The sequence below is a fragment of the Urocitellus parryii genome, chromosome 9 (assembly GCF_045843805.1).
Source record: "Urocitellus parryii isolate mUroPar1 chromosome 9, mUroPar1.hap1, whole genome shotgun sequence".
NCBI classification, from domain to species: Eukaryota; Metazoa; Chordata; class Mammalia; order Rodentia; family Sciuridae; genus Urocitellus; species Urocitellus parryii.
The window spans coordinates 82343468-82364041 of record NC_135539.1 but is presented as its reverse complement, the minus strand read 5'-3'; the positions used below and the strand labels follow the sequence as shown (position 1 = coordinate 82364041).

General features: G+C 43.9%; 1 protein-coding gene across 1 annotated transcript in view; it reads left to right on the top strand.

Moving 5' to 3' along the window:
• The first annotated feature begins 1736 nt into the window (after positions 1–1736).
• Positions 1737–20574, top strand: part of Actn2 (actinin alpha 2) — a 60135-nt gene continuing 41297 nt past the window's right edge. Inside the window, exon 1 of the mRNA XM_026413525.2 lies at positions 1737–2024. Coding sequence (XP_026269310.1) covers positions 1899–2024 — 126 coding nt within the window. The 5' untranslated portion in view covers positions 1737–1898. The remainder of the gene's footprint in view (positions 2025–20574) is intronic.

Sequence of the window (20574 nt, the reverse complement as noted above, 5' to 3'; positions counted from 1 at the left end):
TTGAAAATTTTCTCCAAGATTGTTGGGGCAATCCTAGTGCCTGTGTTGTTCATTTCCTCTTTTCATGGGTCATCATCTTTTCTTGCTTGATGACAAAGTCTTGAAAATCTTTGCTTCATGTGTTTCCCCGAACCCCCAGATTTCAGTTATTTCAGGCAGGATGATAAATTTAGTGCAATTTATTCCATTTCATCTGGAATCTGAAGTCCCTATAATTTATGAAGAATAAGATTAACACTGTAATACTCTGCAGCTGTTAATCCAATTTCTAATAGTTAAGATTTATTGATAAACTTGTTCAGAGATTATAATTTTAATCCAGAATATAAACTTGAAAATGTACATTTAAAACCAAGCAAATTAGCTCTGTCACTGTTTCCAGGGATACTTACTCCAACCAGTTTCCAGGAATATTTCTTCCTTTGACCTCCTGCTATACAGCAGACACACTTGTAGTTGCTGGGGCTTGCTACCTGTTAACAAGACAATATCCTTGCCTGCCTGGAGTTTGCAGCCTAGTGAGAATGTTTTTGAAGTTATTTTTATTTTTTGGTATGGGGTATTGAACCCAGGGGCACTCACTGAGCCATATCCCCAGTCCTTTCTATTTTGAAATAGGCTCTAAGTTTGTGAGGTTTCCATCCTTCCGTCTCAGCCTCCTCAGTCTCTAGGATTAGACGTGTGTCACACTATGCCCAGCTGTTTTTAAAAATTTTAATGCAATGTATAATATATTTGCTAATTGTCAAAGTATTTTTGCACAAAGCTCCAGATATTAAAGGTATATGATGTAAAATTTATAAGGAACATGATAATTTCAGGCATATTTTCATCTTGAAACATGTTAACAAATGAGTAGCCAAGAACCACAATCAACCCTCTAGCATCCGTGGGCAACTATTATTCAATTCAGATATAAATTTAACTGGAGGCCCTATGAACTTGCTTATGTAGCCAGACACTTACTGCGGTATCTGGTTCACAGTAGGTGCTTAATATATCATTGACTTAAATTTTCCGCGTGTTCTAGGGTCCTGTTTTGCTTCCTTCACAGGCGTTACTGGTGGGGAACAGCTAAGCAGCACCGGCCAGATAGAAGACGTACGTGCGGCAACACTGGGGGACAGATGGAACTGTAAGGGGAAGCGGGCTGCTGTCCTCCGTTGTCAGTTCCCTAAATTTATGGCTGGCAGGTGAGAGCGGACGCCTCCTGCCCTTGGCTCGGTCCGTGCAGTTCCTCTGCCTTGAATTCCTCAGGTGAGAGCTGGAGGATAGAAAGGTTCTGCAGCTTTTGAACTTTAGGGTGTCTCTGTGTGTGTTTGTGTGTGTGTGCGTGCGTGCAGGAGAGGGGGACAGGAATGCGCGGAAACGCACAGAAAACGTGATGGTGCAAGTGACACACGGAGAACTTGGTCCTGCCCGCGTGTTCCGAGACCCAGGCCCACTCAAACCCACCCGGGAGGGGGGGGACCGGCTCAGGCGCGCCCGCAGGCCACCTGCCGCAAGCCGGAAAGGAGCAGAAGAGGGTGGCAGCGTGGGCCGGCGGCTCGCGGGGCCCTGAGGGCCCCGGGGAACCCTCAGGAGCGGTGCTCGGAAGCGGCGACAGAGGGTGAGCGGAGCTGCCTCGGCCCGCGGCACGTGCGCGGCGGGGCGGGGCGGGGCCGCCGGCGGCACGTGCGCAGAGGGCGGGGCCGGCGGCGGCACGTGACCTGCGGCGCGGCTATTAAGCGGAGCGCAGCTGCTCCCAGCTCGAGCTGGTGCTTGTGCTGAGACCCAGTGCCCCGCCAAGCCGCCCAGAGCAGCCGCAAGGTCGCCTCCCGCCTCCTAGCGTCCCTCCGTTCACCTGTCGAGACCCGCGCCCCCTCGCCGCGCCGCAGCCCCAGCCCCGATCGATCGCCATGAACCAGATAGAGCCCGGCGTGCAGTACAACTACGTCTACGATGACGATGAGTACATGATCCAGGAGGAGGAATGGGACCGCGACCTGCTGCTGGACCCCGCCTGGGAGAAGCAGCAGAGGAAGGTCAGCAGGCCAGAGGGCGCCCTGTGGAGGTGGTGACTTGACCTGTGTCCTTGCAGCCCCGCTCACCATCAGAAAGGAGAACATGTCCAGGGACAGACAGGGCACTGGACACGTACATGTGTGTGGGGCGGGGGGGGGGGAGAGAGAAACAGAAACGTGTGTGTTTAAGTGACATAAGAATGGCAAACCGAAAAACGTTGACAGAAGAATAGTGCTTTGTGTGTTTTTCACACCAGCTTGCATCAGTCTAGAATCTGAGAGTCCCAGGTCTGCTGCGGACTCTCTCACCGCTTTGAGTCTGTGACCTTGGTCGCAGGGTTATAATCTACTGGTTCTGTTGTGTCCATTCGCCTCAAGCCAGTCTCTCCCCAGTAACAGGGCCAGGGGAACAGCACCTTGGTCCCAACTTTCGCAGGGCTACCTCTGAAGAGTCAGGGACAGTCATTTAGTGTTTGCGCCTCATTGGAGAGGGATGCTGTAGAACACTAGAGTTCAGCAGTCAAGTAATAATTATTCACACTCTATTTATAGTTCATTGAGGTAAGCACACAGGGATGAAGGAGTCAGCCAGCTTCCAAGAGCTCCCTGCCCATCCTGGTTGGTGCTCTCTGGGGCCCAATGGAACATTCCATTATTTCAAGTTTCTTCTTGATCCTCTTGGCGAGATCAAATAGTGGGTGCGCACCAAAGGGCCAAACCTTGCCTCCTCTTTGGCTGGGCACAGAGCCTGGCTGGGCAGGCATGAGGTCAGAGACCTGCTAACCCAGCCTTATGATAACAGCATCATGGCTAAAGTCAAGTGTCCTGTGCTTTCTCCTATTTTTCTGGGTACAGTGCAAGGTGGCTTTTCTTCTTAAGGGCCTGCTTTTTTAAGAGGATAATCTGTGTTGACCACAGGTGCCTGGCAATCTCTGTAGCAGCTACTGTGGTTGATGGTATGATATAAATACATGATGGTGGAAAACATGCAGCCTGCCCTTCTCTCCCTATAGACAGCTGGAAAGAGAGTAGTCCCATATTTGGATAATTATCAAATAGCCAAGCACTATTTTTATAACACGATTTCTCTTGTCTACCATCTCTCTGAAAATAGCCTTTACCATTATTATTGTAAAGCTCCTATTTAGCTATCTTTCAGTTTCTGTTTTAGTTCCATAAGCCTTTTACTATCTCATGGAAACAAGAGACAGAAAAGTATATAGAAGTTGAGTCTGAAAAGAACAACTAAGTTTCTAGCTTTCCACAGTTTTGAAGGGTGCATTCTGACGGCAGCATGCGGCCTGAGGATTTTGGGCCGTTGTCTGGGTTCATCCATGCATCATAGGTCAGCAAGAGTTAAGAAGAAGTTTAGTTTTAACAGTGAATGCATTGCTTTCATTTTAAGTTTCCCAATTTTTAATGCGTTTTTTTCATGGATTAAAAAAAAAACAGCTCCTATATTGTTTCAAAGATGGATTTTTCTTACTGGAAATAGCAAAATAGCTAAGGAACAGGACAGGCTGTCATTTTTTTATAGTAGCAGTTTGATCCCAGAGGTTTCTGTTGATTTTTTTAGATGATTGTGAGATTGTGAGAGACAGGTAATATCCATATCCAAAGGTCACATTGAAGTGTCTTTTGCTGTATTTAATTTTTATATATTTACAATATTTTTGGATATAATGGCATTGTTATTTTGTTTAGGTTTGGGATTCCTGTGTGACTTTGTTGTTAGTGTAGCACTTGAAGTAAAGTATGTTATGAAAAAGCAAACATACTTGCTGATCTCAGTGCAAAATAATGCTGGAGAGTTTTAAAAAGCTCATGTTTAAGGTAGATAAAATGTTGTAGATGCTAGGGTAGGGGAACTTTGTTAGACCTGTACAGATCCACAGGAGACTTTCTTTCCATTTCAAGTCAGTGGAATAATGTGGAACCAGGAGCTCAACCCAGCCAGAGCGGTGGCCTCTATTTATGTCCTATGAGACACACTGTTGGAACATGGCGAGCACAAGATGCCATTGTTTCTATTGTGGGCTACCTTCTCCACACTTGCCATTTAGTGATATGCTGGGTATGCGATCTGTCAACAAATGCTGGTGGCACTTGATGACGTCCGTGGGCTCTAATGGATACAGTGCCTAATTATACCCACAGTTCAGAGAGTCTGGCGGACTATGGTAATCCTTGTTCCCTGATATGGAATGCCTTGCTGCAGAAGGACTTGTAAAAGTGTTGTGCTGTTCACAAAAGGTCCTCCAGAAGATGCTGGACTTAGTACATGTAGACAGAGGCAACCTGAGTGCCCACCTCACCTGTCAGGGGCTGCTGAGTGCCCGTGGCAGGGCTGTTTACAGTGCTTGTAAAGATAGTTGTCTTTTCTTTCATACAGCTCACAGACAGGGGAAGGGTGCCTGCAGTGTCAAGGGTGCAGCACTTTAAGTAGTAAAAAAGACTGAAATGCTGGTCTTACTACTGGAAGTAGAATCTTCTGCCCTACAGGATGCAGGTTAGGGATATCAATTTCAGGTAACTTAGGCTGTCTCCAGGGTGAACCGCTGGCTTCTGGAGCATTGAAGTCTAGAAATGAACTTCCCCTGGATGAGGGAGCACAGTCTGTCTTTGCCTCCGTGGAAGCCTGTGCAGGAGGTGCCTTGTCAGAGCAGCAGTGCTGATGTACATGTTCTTAACCAAGCAGGAAGTGAAAGGAGATACTTTTTCCATACCTAAAGGGTCCTTACATCTTAATTTGTATATGGCCCCATGATAAACTCTTCTGAGTTCTGATTGATCTTCATAGTGTCCCCAGAGATTCAAGTTCTGCACCTTCCCTGTTGAAGTGGCCCATTCTCCTTGGGGCAGCTTCCTGACTGGCTGGCCTTCCTAGCTGCATTGGCTCAGGCAGTGTGTATATGCAGGAAGAGCTGCCCATGAGTCCAGGGTCACACAGAGCTGGGAACTGCCCCTCTGTGTTTTGTGGGAGCAGCTGCCCCTTAAAGGGGCATGGTTGAGGCTGCTCTCAGCTAGTGACGCATGCTCTTGCCTGGGTTTTAACTGGAAGATGCATGTTGTGTAGCTAAATCAAAACAAGCTGTTGATTCACAAGATCCAGATGATTCTCATGAAATCCCCATGACTCTCAGCTCTGACTAGTCCTCTGTGATCACAGCTGGGTCTCTCTACCTTTTGATTATTGATTTGTGCAGCCAGGAGACAAAGGTAGAACCCTGTCTTTCTTATCTTATAGGGTTTTTGTCTGGATCCAGTGGATGAACTGATTTATATTGAAGGGGCTTTATACACTACATAAATCCATCAATTTTCAAACATTATTACCTTGTGTGCAGCAATAGTTGTTATTTTCTCAAATGATCTAATAATAATAAGGTCTACACTTGGGTTTGTGAGAGATTATGAAGTAAAAGATTGGTCCTTAGTGACTGCAATGTACTTTTTATTGGGATAAAATGTATAAAACATTTCACCATTTTTTTAACCATTTTTAAGTGCACAATTCAGTGGCATTATGTACCTTCATATTATTGTATCACACTGTCCGTTTCCAGAACTTTTTCCGTCATCCCAAACTGAAACTCTTCCATTAAAAAAAAAAAATCACTTTCTAGCCCTCCCTTCCTCCATGTACCTTTGAAGATTGGATTTACATATCAAAAACTTAGAACATAAGAAATTGTTTAATATTAAGTGCTGGATTGTCTAAAGAATAAAAATGATAGGAGGTCGAACAAGGAGAATCATTGTAGGTGAACAATAATGAGGAAGTGCTTACAGGGGTGTAGGTCTGATAGGGCCTCCTTGAGTGAGCACTGTTGGCTGAGTGGAGCAGGAGGAACTGCCTTCTTGTTTAGAGAAAACGTGTGAGAAACCTGTTTTGTTTGGAGAGAGGCAGGGATTGGTTGGTGGAATACAGCATGTTTATGTACCCCTTTAGCACTGATGAGGATGCCTCACTCATACACAGAGACGCAACAAGTGCAGAGGCAAGCATGTAGAGGGAAGTAACTCAGTGGCCACATGGGCTGACTTGGGTCCCCGAAGCTACCTCTTTCTGTATTCTTGGATTGTCTGTGGCTCCTGATGAGTTTGAGGAAGTGTGAAGAGCAGATAGGCTTTGTGAAGCCAAAGATGCAGAGTCAAATTTAGAGAGAAGACAGAGCTGGGTTTCAGTGGGCCTGGGATGCCAGGGTGGTGCAGACTCCTTCTGCAGGCTGTGCAGAGGTCTTTGGAGCTGGGAGGAGCCATACTTTCAGGAGCTTGCCGTTTCAGTATCAGTCTGCATGGAAGGGCCTGAGGCTGGGGGAACCACTGTAGGTCTATGGGCACACTGTGAGGATTAGAAGGAGGGGACAGTAGGCATGGTGACAAGGAAGGCGTCCATTTGAGAGTGATCCGAGGGATTGTGGAAGGATCAGATAAGCACATGTTGTTCCACAGTAAGCCGTTGATGGATCTGGTCAGGCTGACGTGGTCCTTCTGGTAGAGCTCCTGGCCTAGCACTCAAGATGGTGGTACTGACAAGCAGCAGTGTCTGCTGATCCGTCAAGAGATTGCGTCCAGAGGGGAAGCTCAATATTTACAGAACACATCATCACCTGGTGCAGGAAATGCGCTACCATACTGAGGAGGCAGAGTCCCAAGCATGTGAAGGCAGGGCTGCAGGTTGAGAGAGGTTTTCATGGGCAGTCAAAGTTCTTGATGAGAGAAGGGCAGAGGAAGAGGTAGAAGCAGAGCTGTGCAGAAGGCAAAGTGGGGGAGCAAGGGTGAGGGGCAGCCTACAGGGTAAGACCTTGAAGAACCTGCAGGAAAGGGTCAGCAGACAGCGGCAAGCATAGCTGGTCTCAGGCTCCAGGACAGGGCAGAACCCTCCCTGAGGCAGTGAAGAACCACAGAGGTGCCTTAAGCAGGCAAACAGCAGGGCCCAGCTTGAGTCTTCTCAAAATCATTCTTGCCAGCATGGAGGAGAAAGGGCTGAAGACAGGCAGGATTACTGGGAGAGTGGCAGAACAGGAGACCACCAGGCCTGGACAGAGAATGCAGAAGGTAGAAGCAGAATCTCCTTTGAGCCTCAGGAAACCTCCATACTCACCCGAGGACTGTCAGACATGGTGTCCTGGAGAATCACTGGTTGTGATGAGGAAAAATCACTGTCCTTGAGTCCTGTCCAGGGCACTGTGACGGGTCCTGGGGTAGGCCCTGCTGTTTCCATCAGATTCACCAAGTAAGAATCTTGAATTCAAAATAAGATCTCCCACGAGAAAGGGAGGGGTTGGGCCTAGGCTGGAAACCTTAATTGATGCAGCCTCAGAAAACTGTCAAAAGTCCCACACTAAGCCACCACAGCTGGGAGACACCTACAGGCAGTCAGTGGGCGGGAGACGCCCTGATGTGCAGAGGAGTTCCTGCGGGATCCAGCGGGATCGCTGGAGGACAGTCAGAACTCACTGCGTTTCCCTGGGAACAGCACTGATGATTCCAGAAAGAACAGAAAAATGAAGATGAGGAGAAAGCTTGCTAGGTGCTCTGCTAGACACATTGCAAAGGAAGGACATCTAATGTGTAAGGATTGGGTCTTTCTGAGAAGTCTGAGGAGAGTTTTTGTGGACACACCCAGACGCACCCACCCCACAGTTTTCTAAGTGGGAAACCAGGAGGTGTTTTAACCTGTAATCCTGTGGAGGAGTGACATATAAATGGGCACAGCAAGCACAGTTGTTCATGCAGGCCTTCATTGTGGTTTTTCGAGGGGCCAGGCAAGAGAATTGACACCATACTGGCCCTTAGAGAGCTGACCCAAGTTCAAGTTTGGGGAAGGTGAGAAGCACAGAGAGAGAGGAGGAAGTAGGGGTGCTCCAGGGTGCCCCTCCTGCTGGCAGAGAGGAGGAAGTAAGGGTGCTCCAGGGTACCCCTCCTGCTGGACCTCTGGAGAAGAATGGGAAAGTCCTCCCAGGCATCTAGTCAGAGACCTGGGAGTGCCCTTGACACCTGCCTCTCTCCCACAGGGGCCAGCCATGGCCTCCCCAGTCTGGACCTGCCTTCCTCCTATGTGTGCTGCCAGGCCTTCTGCATTCTCTGTCCAGGCCTGGTGGTCTCCTGTTCTGCCACTCTCCCAGTAATCCTGCCTGTCTTCAGCCCTTTCTCCTCCATGCTGGCAAGAATGATTTTGAGAAGACTCAAGCTGGGCCCTGCTGTTTGCCTGCTTAAGGCACCTCTGTGGTTCTTCACTGCCTCAGGGAGGGTTCTGCCCTGTCCTGGAGCCTGAGACCAGCTATGCTTGCAGCTATCTGCTGACCCTTTCCTGCAGGTTCTTCAAGGTCTTACCCTGCAGGCTGCCCCTCACCCTTGCTCCCCCTACCAGCTTGCCTTCTGCACAGCTCTGGCTCCTCACCCCAGGGGATTCTCCCTCTGTATCCCTCCTCTGGAGGCTTGCCTCCCAGGACACAGCCCCTTGTCACTGTGCTCCTGGGCCTGCCAGGCTGGGAACCATAGTGCTCTGTGGTCCTGGTGCTTCTCACTCACATTAGTTGGCTAAAGGATTTATGAATCACCTTTCTGGAAAAAAATTCAGTATGATTAGTTTTTAAAGTTAAATATTAAACAATTAGGTTTTATTTATAGACTTTATAACTCTTTGAGCTATGAATGTATTAACTCCATCTTATACTTGTTGTATGATGCTTTAAAGAAATGTTTTCTTATTTTCTCAGTAAGTTTTCACAGTAATAAAATTCTCTGACTTGATTGTTTTAATACTGAGCCTTCAGAGACAAGCTGCTCATTTATTTGTTTTTAAAGTTGGAATTGAAAAATATCATACATGCAGATTTATTTAAATTATAATAAAATATGTCGTTATATTTATTCAAAAAATTCTGGTAACCTAAATTTGATTAAAATGACTGTTTTTTTTCCAAATTGAAAATCTTTACCTACTTAAAACTCAGAATTCATTTTATGATTCAGATAAATATAAATTTAAAATTGTGCTTTTGTATATAAAAACATGAACAAATTTTGAAGATATGGTATGCTCCACAGTTGTGGAGGGTGAGTGTGCCATCCTGGGGAAGTTTCCGCATGCACAGCATTAGCACATACCCACCCTGGACCCCAGAGTCAACCTGTTTTGTTTGATTTTTGCCAGGGGGTAAATGTATTAGTCAAAATTTCCACAATGATTGTACATTGAAAGTAGATTATTCTTGGTGTCCATTACGACTTTTTTTTGTTAAAAGGCATTCTAGCTTGCTAAAGCTCTCTTTTTTTTTTTTTTTTAGTGGTTGTGAGAACCAAATGGGCAAATTGGTAAATGTGAGATTATTTTGGGCAAATGGGAGCAATATTTAATATGAAGCTACAGTTGAATTTTGCACAGATAATTGTGATTGAGATGACAAAGGTTAATCAAGAAATCCATCTTCTCTGTCATAAGGATGGTTTGTTTTTGCAGTACTGGAGAGAGCTGAACTCAGGGCGTTACATACAATAGCCAGTTGCTTTACTACTTAGTTATATCCCTAGCCCTCTTCGAGAGTATTCAGGTTGCTTCATGCTAGTCAAACAAGATGTGAGAATGGTAATTATTTAATTATTTAATTATTTATGCAATATCATTGCTCTTGATTAGAATTTTGAGATATTTTATATAATATGGAACCATATGAGATTCTCCATGCTATTTCAACTTCCCAAATTGCAGTTTCTTATAGTTTAACCCAATAAAACCACTTTACCACTATTGTGGGAGTACATTCAAAGTCCTCAACCAATACCACAAAACATCCAGACTGTAAAACTGAATTCTGATTAGTTTTTGTCCTTATCTCTAATGCCTTTGGTATTCATTTGAGGGAAACAGGAGAGTGTGAGGATTGGTTAAAAATGAGGGATTTGAATGGAGGGCTTGATACCCAATGGAAGTACTCTGGAGGAAGGTCAAGCTAGAGACTTAGGTAAAGATGTTATCTGCGTATGTGTAGAGGTTGATGCTACAGGAGGGAAAAATGGAAGAGGATTTACCAGGAAGGTACCAGAGTGAGCTAAAAATAGAGGACTCTGGAGGAAGCAGTGACATTAACTGAATGTGGAAGCCTTGCTTTTCTGGATGAAAACATGCATGTATTAGACATCTTGGAACCAATTGAGCTGTCAGGAATGTCTTTGGTTTTCTTTCTGGAGAAGTCTTGCCTTGGTATTCTGTTAGAACTTTGCCAGTCAGCCTGGATCTGGCATTTGAGTTACATTAGTCGCTGGAACAGAAGCCCAGGGGCTTTGGCATTGTGTAATGGGGTGTATTTTAGCTCAATAGGCAACTTATATCTTCAAAAGAAGCAAAAAGCTGTAAGGAGTTATTTAGGGTGATGTGCTTGAATCTGTGACATTATATCCTTCTGTACTTGGACTGGCCATTGATAGGCTTTCTTTAGGAAGATGTCACTGTAAGTTTGTAGGGTTACTAGAGAAATCAAATGTTTCATCTTAACTATTCCCAGGGTAGAATTAAGTTCCAAGATAGATTTTCCTTCTTCCATTTTATCATATGTGAAATTAAGGAAATAATTATTGTTCTCATTTAGGTGTCTTGCTTCAAGGTTTTTAAAAAACAGTTATTGAAGGGTATTTGAGAATATCAGTCATGAAAAAGTGAAAGACATAAAGTATTATAATCAGCTTAGATATTTACCCTTAGTGTTTTTTTTTTTTAATTTGGAAGCAAACACATTTTTGAGGGGAGGCAGAGTCTGTGGGGAAAGATGTCACTTGGAAACACGCAAACTGTATTTTACATTTTAGAAACTGTAATATTTCTCTCTTGTTATTGCAATTTTATGAAATATGATTTTTCTATTGCATACTTTGGCTTTTTATGTTAGATTTGGGAGTAGAAGGATCTCTCGCCCCTCGATGTAACACCAGTACAAGAAAAATTCCACTCAGACAGTAAAAGTGATATTTTAATGTAGGATTTTCGCCAGTGGATTTTAAAAAGGTATGTGTGGGAGGGATTTTGGCATATCATCCCTAGTATCCCAAACCATTCACTGTGTAAAGCAGAGAAGCAACTGTTACTGAGAATTTCCAGGCACTATTTTAACCCAATACATTGTTTGATCTTCAAAATAATTGTGAAAGATAAGCCTTGTCATCTTCAATTTTTTAGCTAGGAATGCTAAGTAACTTGCCTAGTGGCGGTTGATGTTGGGAAGTTGTAGCTGGAAAATGCAGAGGATTTTGTCTAAATTTTGAAAGGCTCCATATCACAATTGAAGTTTTATAAAATAATTAAGATGTTCATTATTTTATTGCGTATTTTTGGTTTGTGATAGAACTGGACTTCAGATCCAGGCTGCTTGCTCCAGGGGCCAGGCTTTGAACCACTAACCTTCTGTTTGCTACTTTCTTTTTGTATGTGTGGGGATTGGCACTGGGAATTGAACTCAGGGCTGTTTGTTACTTTCTACTCAGATTTATAACCAATAGCTCAGAGTAGAGGCCTGGAATCCATTATTCCTACTTTTTAACTTATCAGACCTGTTCTGCTTTTGTGGAAGTTTGTGTGTATCCCTGAATTTTTAATTTCTCAACTTGTCAGCTGGAAACATCTGAGGGAATGAAAATACTGGGCTTTGAGGCTTGGTGCATACTTTCATTCAAAGGTTTCCTCCAGCTGGATCTCTAAGGTTTGCTTTGTTCACCAGAAATGCCAGAGGCGGCGGCAGGGGCCACAGAGAAGCCACCCAGGCAGAGTCGGGGACAGCCATGTAGGGCGCATCAGTGAAGTTAGCTGCTGTATGTCCTACTCAGTTCTGAAAGAAGCCAGAGTCAAGAGGCCTGGTGTCTGTGTTGCCTACTCAGGTGAGGGCACAGACCAGCATTGCCCCCAAAGACCCCCTGCAAGGCTACAGGAGTGCTACCAGAGCAGAGCTTTGTGGGGATGTAGCCTAGCCAGTAGGGATGTGGCAGCAGCAGGAACTCAGTTTACATTCAAAAAAATCTTGCTTTGCTTTTATTTAACTTCTCATTATGGAAATGTTCAAGCACCCACAAAAGCTAAGAGAAAGTAAGAAATCCCTCTGAAGGAAACTGGTGAGGAGCTTGGTTTGGGGAGCTGGGGCTGCCCGATTGCGAAAGGAACAGACAGAGCCTTTGTGGCTAACAGATGCTTTCCGAAAGAGAGCAGCAGTGGGGACTCACTACCCTGAGTTTGGAAAGCCTGGCTCCTCCCTAGGGCTTGCACTTCCTTCTGCACGGATGCTCCCTTCCCCACCTGGGAACTGGCCCTGTCCTTCCCATTCTAATGATTTTTCATGCCTTTGACTTACATTTTAATTCCTAAAAAGTTGAGATTCCCAAGACCTGCCTTTCAGGAATCACCAGTACTTAGAAAGAGACGTTTTTAAGGATAGTAACCCTATTGTCTGATTCTGGTGAATTTCAGACTCAGTAGGATAAGAGAGTAGAGCCGTGCTAATAAAACACTTGGGCAGAAGCCAGGCCTTTTAATATCCGGTGGATGTGGAGGTTGACCCTGTGCACCCTGGGCATTGGTACTCTCAGGGCATGTGCTGCATGTTAAGAGGACTGAGAAGGTGGACCCTCTGATCCCACCCCACCCTCTGTCAGGCTTGAGGATCAGTCCTCTTAGCACCTCTGACCACTCTTGTCCCTGTTTTGAGGAGAGCCTGAATTTGAGACTTTGTTCAGGTGGGAACAGTGTCTGAGGATGCTGAAAATGATGCTGATGCATCATTTTCCTCCTCCATCCCTGGAGAGGAAACAGGACAGGTGTGGAAATGGTTCTGCATGAGTGGTTATTTTTCATATGGTTAAGACTGCTTCTGGAGATTGTGATTACACACAAAACAGGCCCTCACCCTCTTAGACATGTGTGTGTCACAGTGGCCCCAGAAAAGAGATGGGGACATATTTGCAGCAGTTCTGGGCCATCTTTTTCCTTACAAGATTCCTTCTGATCCTGAAAGATGAAAAACTGCATGAGAAGCAGCACAACAGTCCCATGGCTTTGTGCAAGGAATGTCGTCTTTGAGGACCCTGTTCTTTATGAGATGAAATGAGGTTGAAGGATCCCATGTCCTGGTTTGCTCAGAATAATCCTGTTTGTGGCTGTTGTCCCAAAGGATTTTACCTAGCAACTTTCTGACTCTCAGAAGTGACCCAGTGATGACTACTAACTGAGGTCACTTGTTCCAAGGAACGATACAAGGCAGCCTTTTGGAAGGTCAGTGCTGGCACCCAGGTAATGCATACAGAGAGTAGTGATACCCTTTCTCAAAATACTGTCTTGTATTGAAGTACTGAACTTCAAAAAAATGTAGATATTAGTGAAGTGAGATTTCAAGTATACATACCAGGTATTTTTTTTTTATAGAAATGAGACAATTTTATTTATTTATTTATTTTAGTTATACATTGGCAAAATATCTTTATTTTTGTTTGCTTATTTTTATGCTAAGGATCGAATCCAGTGCCTCACATATGTGAGGCAAGAGCTCTGCCACTGAGCCACAACCCCAGCCCATACCAAGTATTTTTGAATGTCCTAATTCATGAGCTTATAATATAGACCAAGCCTTGCAGACTGCTGTGAGGGATGAGCCCAGGGGCTGGAGGGATATGGGACCACGCATCTTCCTAGAGGCCTCCTGGGGCCCAAGTCACCCTCTAAATGTGGGTTTCTGTTATAATTTTGATATTTTATATGTATATTTTTATTTTTAAGGTTTTATAAATATACTCACATTTCATACCATTTGATATTAATTTGTGCCAGACATTAAGGATACTTACTTTGCACATCTGAAAAACTAAATGTTAAATATTTCAGTCTGAGCCCCTTACCCAAGTTAGGTCTCTAGCTATGTTCTAACAATTTCAGGCTTTTGCCAGATTAGAAGAATTTATTTCTGTGTTCATGGACTTGAAAATCTGGGGGTGAAATGATAAGTATATTTGCTGTCTGATAAAATCATATTTAATGAGGTGTTTTCCTTTAAGCCACAGTTGCCCTTAGGGTCCTTTAAGGACTGGGTAGGGAGGCAGGGAAAACTGTCAGAGATGCTTCGTGTGAAAACTGTGTCAGTGGCTTTCTTGCCATGACTGGATGTTAGAGACGCAGAAGGGTTTCTCTTCTGTGGTACTGGTTCTCAGACAGTGTGTCACTTCTGCATTAGGATTTTAAAATGTGATGTTGATTTAGGGGTTTTAATATGAAACTTTAAAAATCTTTAGCAGTTCATTGAGTGATAAGCTTCAGAAAGCTAAGTTTGCTGGGTCATGTCCAGTTTAAGTAGTCCCTGTCCACAGTTAGGAGCTACTAGCAAAATTGCAGAAGACCACAGAGGGGACAAGGTTATGAATCTAGGCCAACAAGTTTTATGGACCTTCCTCAATTACTTTTTTTCCCTCCTTTGGTGCTCGGAGTTGAATCCAGAGCCTCATGCCTGACAGGCAGGTGTTCTGCTGTTGAATCACACCCACAGCCCTGAGATAATTTTTAAATGGCTGCATAAGGAATGAATATGTAGAAAAGAAATTGTTAAAGGAAAAGCAGAGTTGGCGATGTGCCCACCAGACTGCTTTATGCCATAGTATGTAAGCACACGTTTGTGTTTTATACTGTAACTGCTAGAGTGGCCCAGGACACGAGGTATGTAGGATCTGTGTTTTCATGAACACTCTCCAGGCAGCATGAGCCCTCTTGCTGGGGAAGCCCAGCCTTGTTCCCTCTCGTGTGGAGTCAGCAGGAACTTTGGGAATGCCCAGCTTCCCTGGTTTACCATATGTTCACAGAGTTCTCCCCTTGTGAGGATTGAGCGGGTGCACCTGACTGGTGCAGTGCAGGAAATAGGATGTATTACAAGAACTGCTTCCTTCTAAGTGAACACGTCCTTCCCTCTTTATAGCAGCCATTTATTTAGGTCCCCGAAAATAGTAACAGTAGGGTGAAGTTGAATTAAACAATATTTATTTTGCTGTACAAACTGCTTCCCCAGTTGCTGGACGGCCTGAGGGGGAACTGTGTGCTTTTCCTTAAGCTTGATTCATGCTCAAGAGGAGAGTGAGGAAAGTACAATACTGAAGCCCAACTCTGAGCAGCAGTGGGGTGTGCCCTGTCACTGAGCCATGTCTTGTGCATAATTACCCAGGCTCCAAGGGAACAGGTTATTTTGGGAAGCACAGCCCAGGATCAATCATATGGAGGGCTCTTTGCTGGGAGCCTTAATATGGTTGCTTACCAGAAAGTTTCCAGAGGAATTCTCCACGTCCTTTGTGCCGCTTAGGGGAGGCAGGTGTGAGCTGGCAGAACACCCAGCTAGTGGCAAAGCCAGGCTCTGCACATCTTTAAGCTTCAGTGACCAGACACCAGTAGCTTTCCTATGGTTCTTTGAGCTTATTACTTTTTTTCTTTTCCATTTTTACCTTCTAGAGCAAGAATGATTTAGACTTTGATTCTGAAGACATTTGATTTGGTTAGTTTAACATATGCTTCCAGTCCTAAAATATTTTGGGAAGAATCTACATATTTCTTGTCTTTACTCTTTTGGATTTGACAGTTAAAGGGGGTTTCACCAAGACATTTGGGAACTCTCCTTTAGAAGAAAGAGTGCCGTAGTGGCTTTTTTCCTTGTTTTGAGGATTTACAAACTCTCTTTGGCATTGAAACAGAGTTGTCTTGCATGGAAACTAGCATCAGATATCCACATCTCAAAAGTGTTTGACATCCTTGATAAATTGTAGAGAGGTAGAGATGAATAATTGCAGCTGAAAAATAAGAATCAGGAGAATGAGTAATAAGGTCTCCTGTAAGTGGTAATAAAATGTTTATAGGAATTTTTTTTGAACAGGAAGAAAATTGACAGATGGAAATATTTTAGTTTCTTGATAAATGTACAATCTTTGTGAAACAGAGAAAAATGCTAAAAAATCAACCCAAATGCATTATTATTTATGGTGATCTGTATCAGAGGGAACACAGGGACACATGCTCAGTTTTAAATGGAGAGTTTGACATCGAAAAGGAATGTGGTAAGGTGCAACCCAGGACAGTTGTTGGTTCCACAGGACAGGATGCAAGCTGTAATTTAAGATCAGCAAGTGCTAGGCTTCAGTTAGTTCTGTGGTTCATTCTTGTGTATCACTATCTTCTTCATCAAAATTGGTAAAATTTAGACTGGAATATAGTGAATGTTTTAGCTTAATTTGAATTTTTACCTCCCCTTAGAAGAAAGACTCTGTAAGTATTAGAAGATGATTTTTTTTCTTTTATTCTTTTTAGTTATACATGACAGTAGACTGGACTTGACATATTAATATATATGGAATATAACTCCCATTCCTGTGGCTGTACACATGTGGGATTCCTCTGCTTGGGTATTCCTTCATGGACATAGGAAAGTGATGTCTGATTCATTCTACTGTCTTTCCTATTCCCACTCCCTTAGAAGATGATTCTCAAAAGTGTGATTGCTGCTCTCATACAAATATAAGGGTGAATAGTGTTAAAGCTGGTACTTAACTCATTAGTGAGAAAACTAGCGAGACCTTACAGTTAGTGGGAAGAGCATCCAGAGAATAGACCCATTTAGAGGTCAGGAATATTAAAGTGAATGTCTTGATGTGCAGACTTACTATGGTAGAGAGAGGGTTGTCCCCTCCTGGAGGGGTTCACTGCATGTCTGTTAGAGGTGGTCTGCACTGCTGTAAGTTTCCTGTGACTTAGAGAGCTGTACATCTTCCCCTCTGTATGGCCTCCTTGGCTGTTCCCCTTTCCAGATTCCAGAGCTGTAATTTGTTCTGTCCTTTCTGGAAGTTTTGGGGATGATTCCACATATCAGAGGTCATTCCTCAAACCAAAATTGTCTGGCCTAGACTAGGCTTTGTGGATCCCACATGCCCACTCCCACCCCCACCCTCTGAGCCCTTGTCTCTCTCTGTTCTGAGCAATATGGTCTACACCCAGATCATCTCAGGAGGCCAGCAGTGGAATGCTGAAGTTCATGGCTCAGAATTTGTGATTCAAATCTGGCCTGGTAAGAGTGTCATCCCAAGTGCTGGGAGAGTCATCTTTAACCTGCCCACTTAAAGCATCACCCATTAGCTCCACTCTATTTTTAGACGCTCTCAGCAGGGAGGTTGCCTGTTATTTTTGCAAGGTATTTCTCTTTTTGGCAAGCTTACAGACTTTCTTAACATTTAAAGATTCAGCAGTTCAAGTTTGACATGATAATAATAATTTTTTTAAACAACTAGAATTTGAATAGATAACCCATTTTTAGCTTATTGGTCTTTTTTTTTTTTTCTTTTTGGTTAAAAAAATTTTTTTGACTGCTGTCCTCTTTCATCTCTCCCAGAAAGTCCAGCAAGTAGTATCTTTATGCTACTGTGTTCCAGGCACTGTCCAGAACACAAAACAAAGACCCTGGCCTGCTTGTGTGGGTCATTTTGACGAACATTTTTAGGATGTTCCTGTGGTAGTAGGGATGGGGCCTCTTGAAACTCTGGACTGTTGTGGGCTTTCCTATCCCTTTGGTTTGAGATTATTATGTATTCTTAGGCATTGATAGAAGGAAATCCTGATTCCTGTTTGCAGATGCAGTTTGTTGGAGTTAAATCAGTAGGACAAAAAGACTGCCTCTTTTTTCACTTACCTTGTTTTTGGTTAATTAAATTTGTCTTTGTCATTAGCATTGGAATTCAAGTTAAAAGCAGCATTTGGGTTTTTGTTTTTTTTTTTTTAACCATCAAAGTTTTTGTTTATGACTGAGATCATCATAGTTTAAACTTTGAACTATAGAAAATTGAAACAGGTCCTAGGTGTGTGTGTGTGTGTGTGTATGTGTGTGTGTGTGTGTGAATTTAGATGCCCCTGCAGGGAGCTGGTTCTCTGGGTGATGTAGGGGAGAACAAGGCACCCATAGAGACTACTGTGTTCATTTTCATGATGTGGGTGCGTGCAGGCATCTGACAGTCTGGGTAGCCAGATGTGGGCCTTCCTTTTGCAGCGGAGTGCTGTAGGACTTGCCTTTGTACAGGGCTCCTCCTAAGGCTCTTTGTATCTGGTGTGTTATGAACAAGTCCTGATTGCCACTTAGTAATAAAGTTTTTTTTTTAAAGGATGGGCAAGATGTTTTTACACACACACCCTACTCCCCCAGCAAAATCTCATGTTCTGAGCACCTTTTACCCAGAGGAGGTTATGTTATACCAATGGTGTGTGTGTTCTCAACAGTGGTATGTACACTGGTGATAAGTTTAGAGACGATAAAGACCTGGCAGCATTCTGGCTTCTTGGATCTGGACCATCTTGTATCTCCTTTGTGTCTCTACAGCATCATCGTCTGGATTGTGCTGAGCAATGTGATCGGAGGTGGGCTGTGTCCCATGCTCAAGTAGGCTTACATCGTGCCTAGAGGTTGTCTGCATTTTTCTAAGTGATCTTGTCCTACCAAAATAAAGTTCTGGAGTGACTTGATTCTCTTTCTGTTTAAAGCCCATAGCATCTTAAGATTCTTTGAGTTGCCATTACTGCTCACTGTTCTTTTGAGTTTTGAAGTCTTATAATTCATCATACAGGTGAGCGAGCTGGTAGAGTAGGTCAACAGGAAATGTACTGACATGCCTACTCCATACTAAGCTGATCTCAAGGCCTGGCTGCAGATTTAAGGGCCACTGTATAAATTGAGCTGTCTCGGTCCATGTTATCTAACAAGATCTTTAGAGATTAAGCAGAGATTTGTGAGCAGAGAATAAAAGGGCTGCCCACTGTGTAGCTAGATGCCTGGTTATGTAAGTTATGAGAATGTTAGAGTTCCATTGGACTCCAAGACACCCTGGGAATTGATTGTAGTGCATGCAGGATCCTCCTACAATTTGGATACTCCTTGCTTTGATTAAGTTTTTAAGATTTTGTGTGAATAGTTGAAAGGTATATTCACACATACCTGGGCACCTGAAGCCTTGAAGGTTTGGAATTCCATCTTCATTATGGTGAATGTTTTGTCATCACTGTAAGTTGCTTCTGGGTCCAGAGACTTCCTGGATGTTTGAGTAGAGACCAGCAGAAACACTGTGCTGAATGTGTTCTAAGATGGCAAGGAGTTTAAATTTGAGGCTCTACTGTTGGTTTCTGATGTCACTCTGGATGGGCATGTTGGTTGGGATTAGCAGTGCAGCATCTATGGGGATCACCCCTGCCGTTCCTTGTGTGATATGTGCACAGGTAGGGCCTTTCTGGTGGGCAGAGGGGTGTAGAGTTTTATGGTTATCCAGGCAGCTTTGCTGGTAGCCATGTGGAAATCAGGAGCTTCTCCCCACTCAGGGGGTTAGGCCACCTGTGTCTGGGAGGGCAGTCTTCTCCTTTCTTAATGATAAGGTTGAAAACACATTTACTTAGGAGAAGCATCTCTGACCTTCCTCTCTGACCTTCACTGATGATTCTGAATACATGGGCGGCTTTCCAGAACCCCCTTACTTTGCAATCTTTATAATGAACCAGGAAAGTGATTAGAAGTGATCCTGGCAAATTGAGAATTTGTGAAGTAGAAAAGAAGACCCTATTACAGTGGTTGTTAAAAATAGAAAAGTAAATGGAGCATTTTTGAGGAAATCGGTTTAATAGAATTGTGGTTTCTAATAGTAGTTTGTGAGAGGTCAGAACCTTTGTGCCCTGGGTTGTATTGGCCAGCCGACTTCTGTATTTCTTCTCCTCTTTGGTAACCTGTTGAACGATTTCACAATGCTAATCCTGGCAACGACTGTCCCCCCCCCCCCTTTTTTTAATAGCCACCAGAGCATCAGCATCCAGAGGACAAATCATTTCATGGTGTCAGAGTCAGAAATAGACTTTGAGTTCTGAGCCACAAGTGCAGGCTGCGCCAGGCTCCGTCTGTTCTCCATTCTCCCTCTCGGGAACCCCGTAGTCCCACGCCACAGGGAGCAGGCTAGGAGGAATGTCAGGGCAGGCTCAGAACCGCTGAGTGGGCTGCTTGATTCCCTTTGGAAAGTAAATGATATGCACCTCAAAATCATAGATCACTTTACAGCCCCCAGCCGTTTTGACCTGATGGGCAGTGCAGTTCTGTGATTGTCAGGTTCTTCAGGCTGTCTTTTCCTGGCCTTTGTGCTGCTGACCCAGGTTCATCCTATTCAGAAAAGATGTAATGTTTTGAGCTTAGGAAATATGATCAGAATATTATATGTAATTATTATTAAAGAAAAACCTGGCTAAAGAAGAAGAAAGGACACTTGTAGATATGTTGCCAAAATTTTTTGCTTGGAGAACATGGAATGGTGACGATTACTCAGAATCATTCCAGGGATAGAGCCTTCCTGCAGTCAGAAGTAGGTGAACCAGAACTTTTGGAGGACCATGGTCAACCTTAGAGCTGATCTTTTGTCTCTGTACCCAGGTAATCTCTTTCAGGTGAAATTGTGCACCTGTGTGATCAGAAAGGAATAATACAAATCATCACAAGTGTAACACATTTTTCTTAAATAATATTCCCTGTGGAATAGGTGGGATGCCAATAGTTTA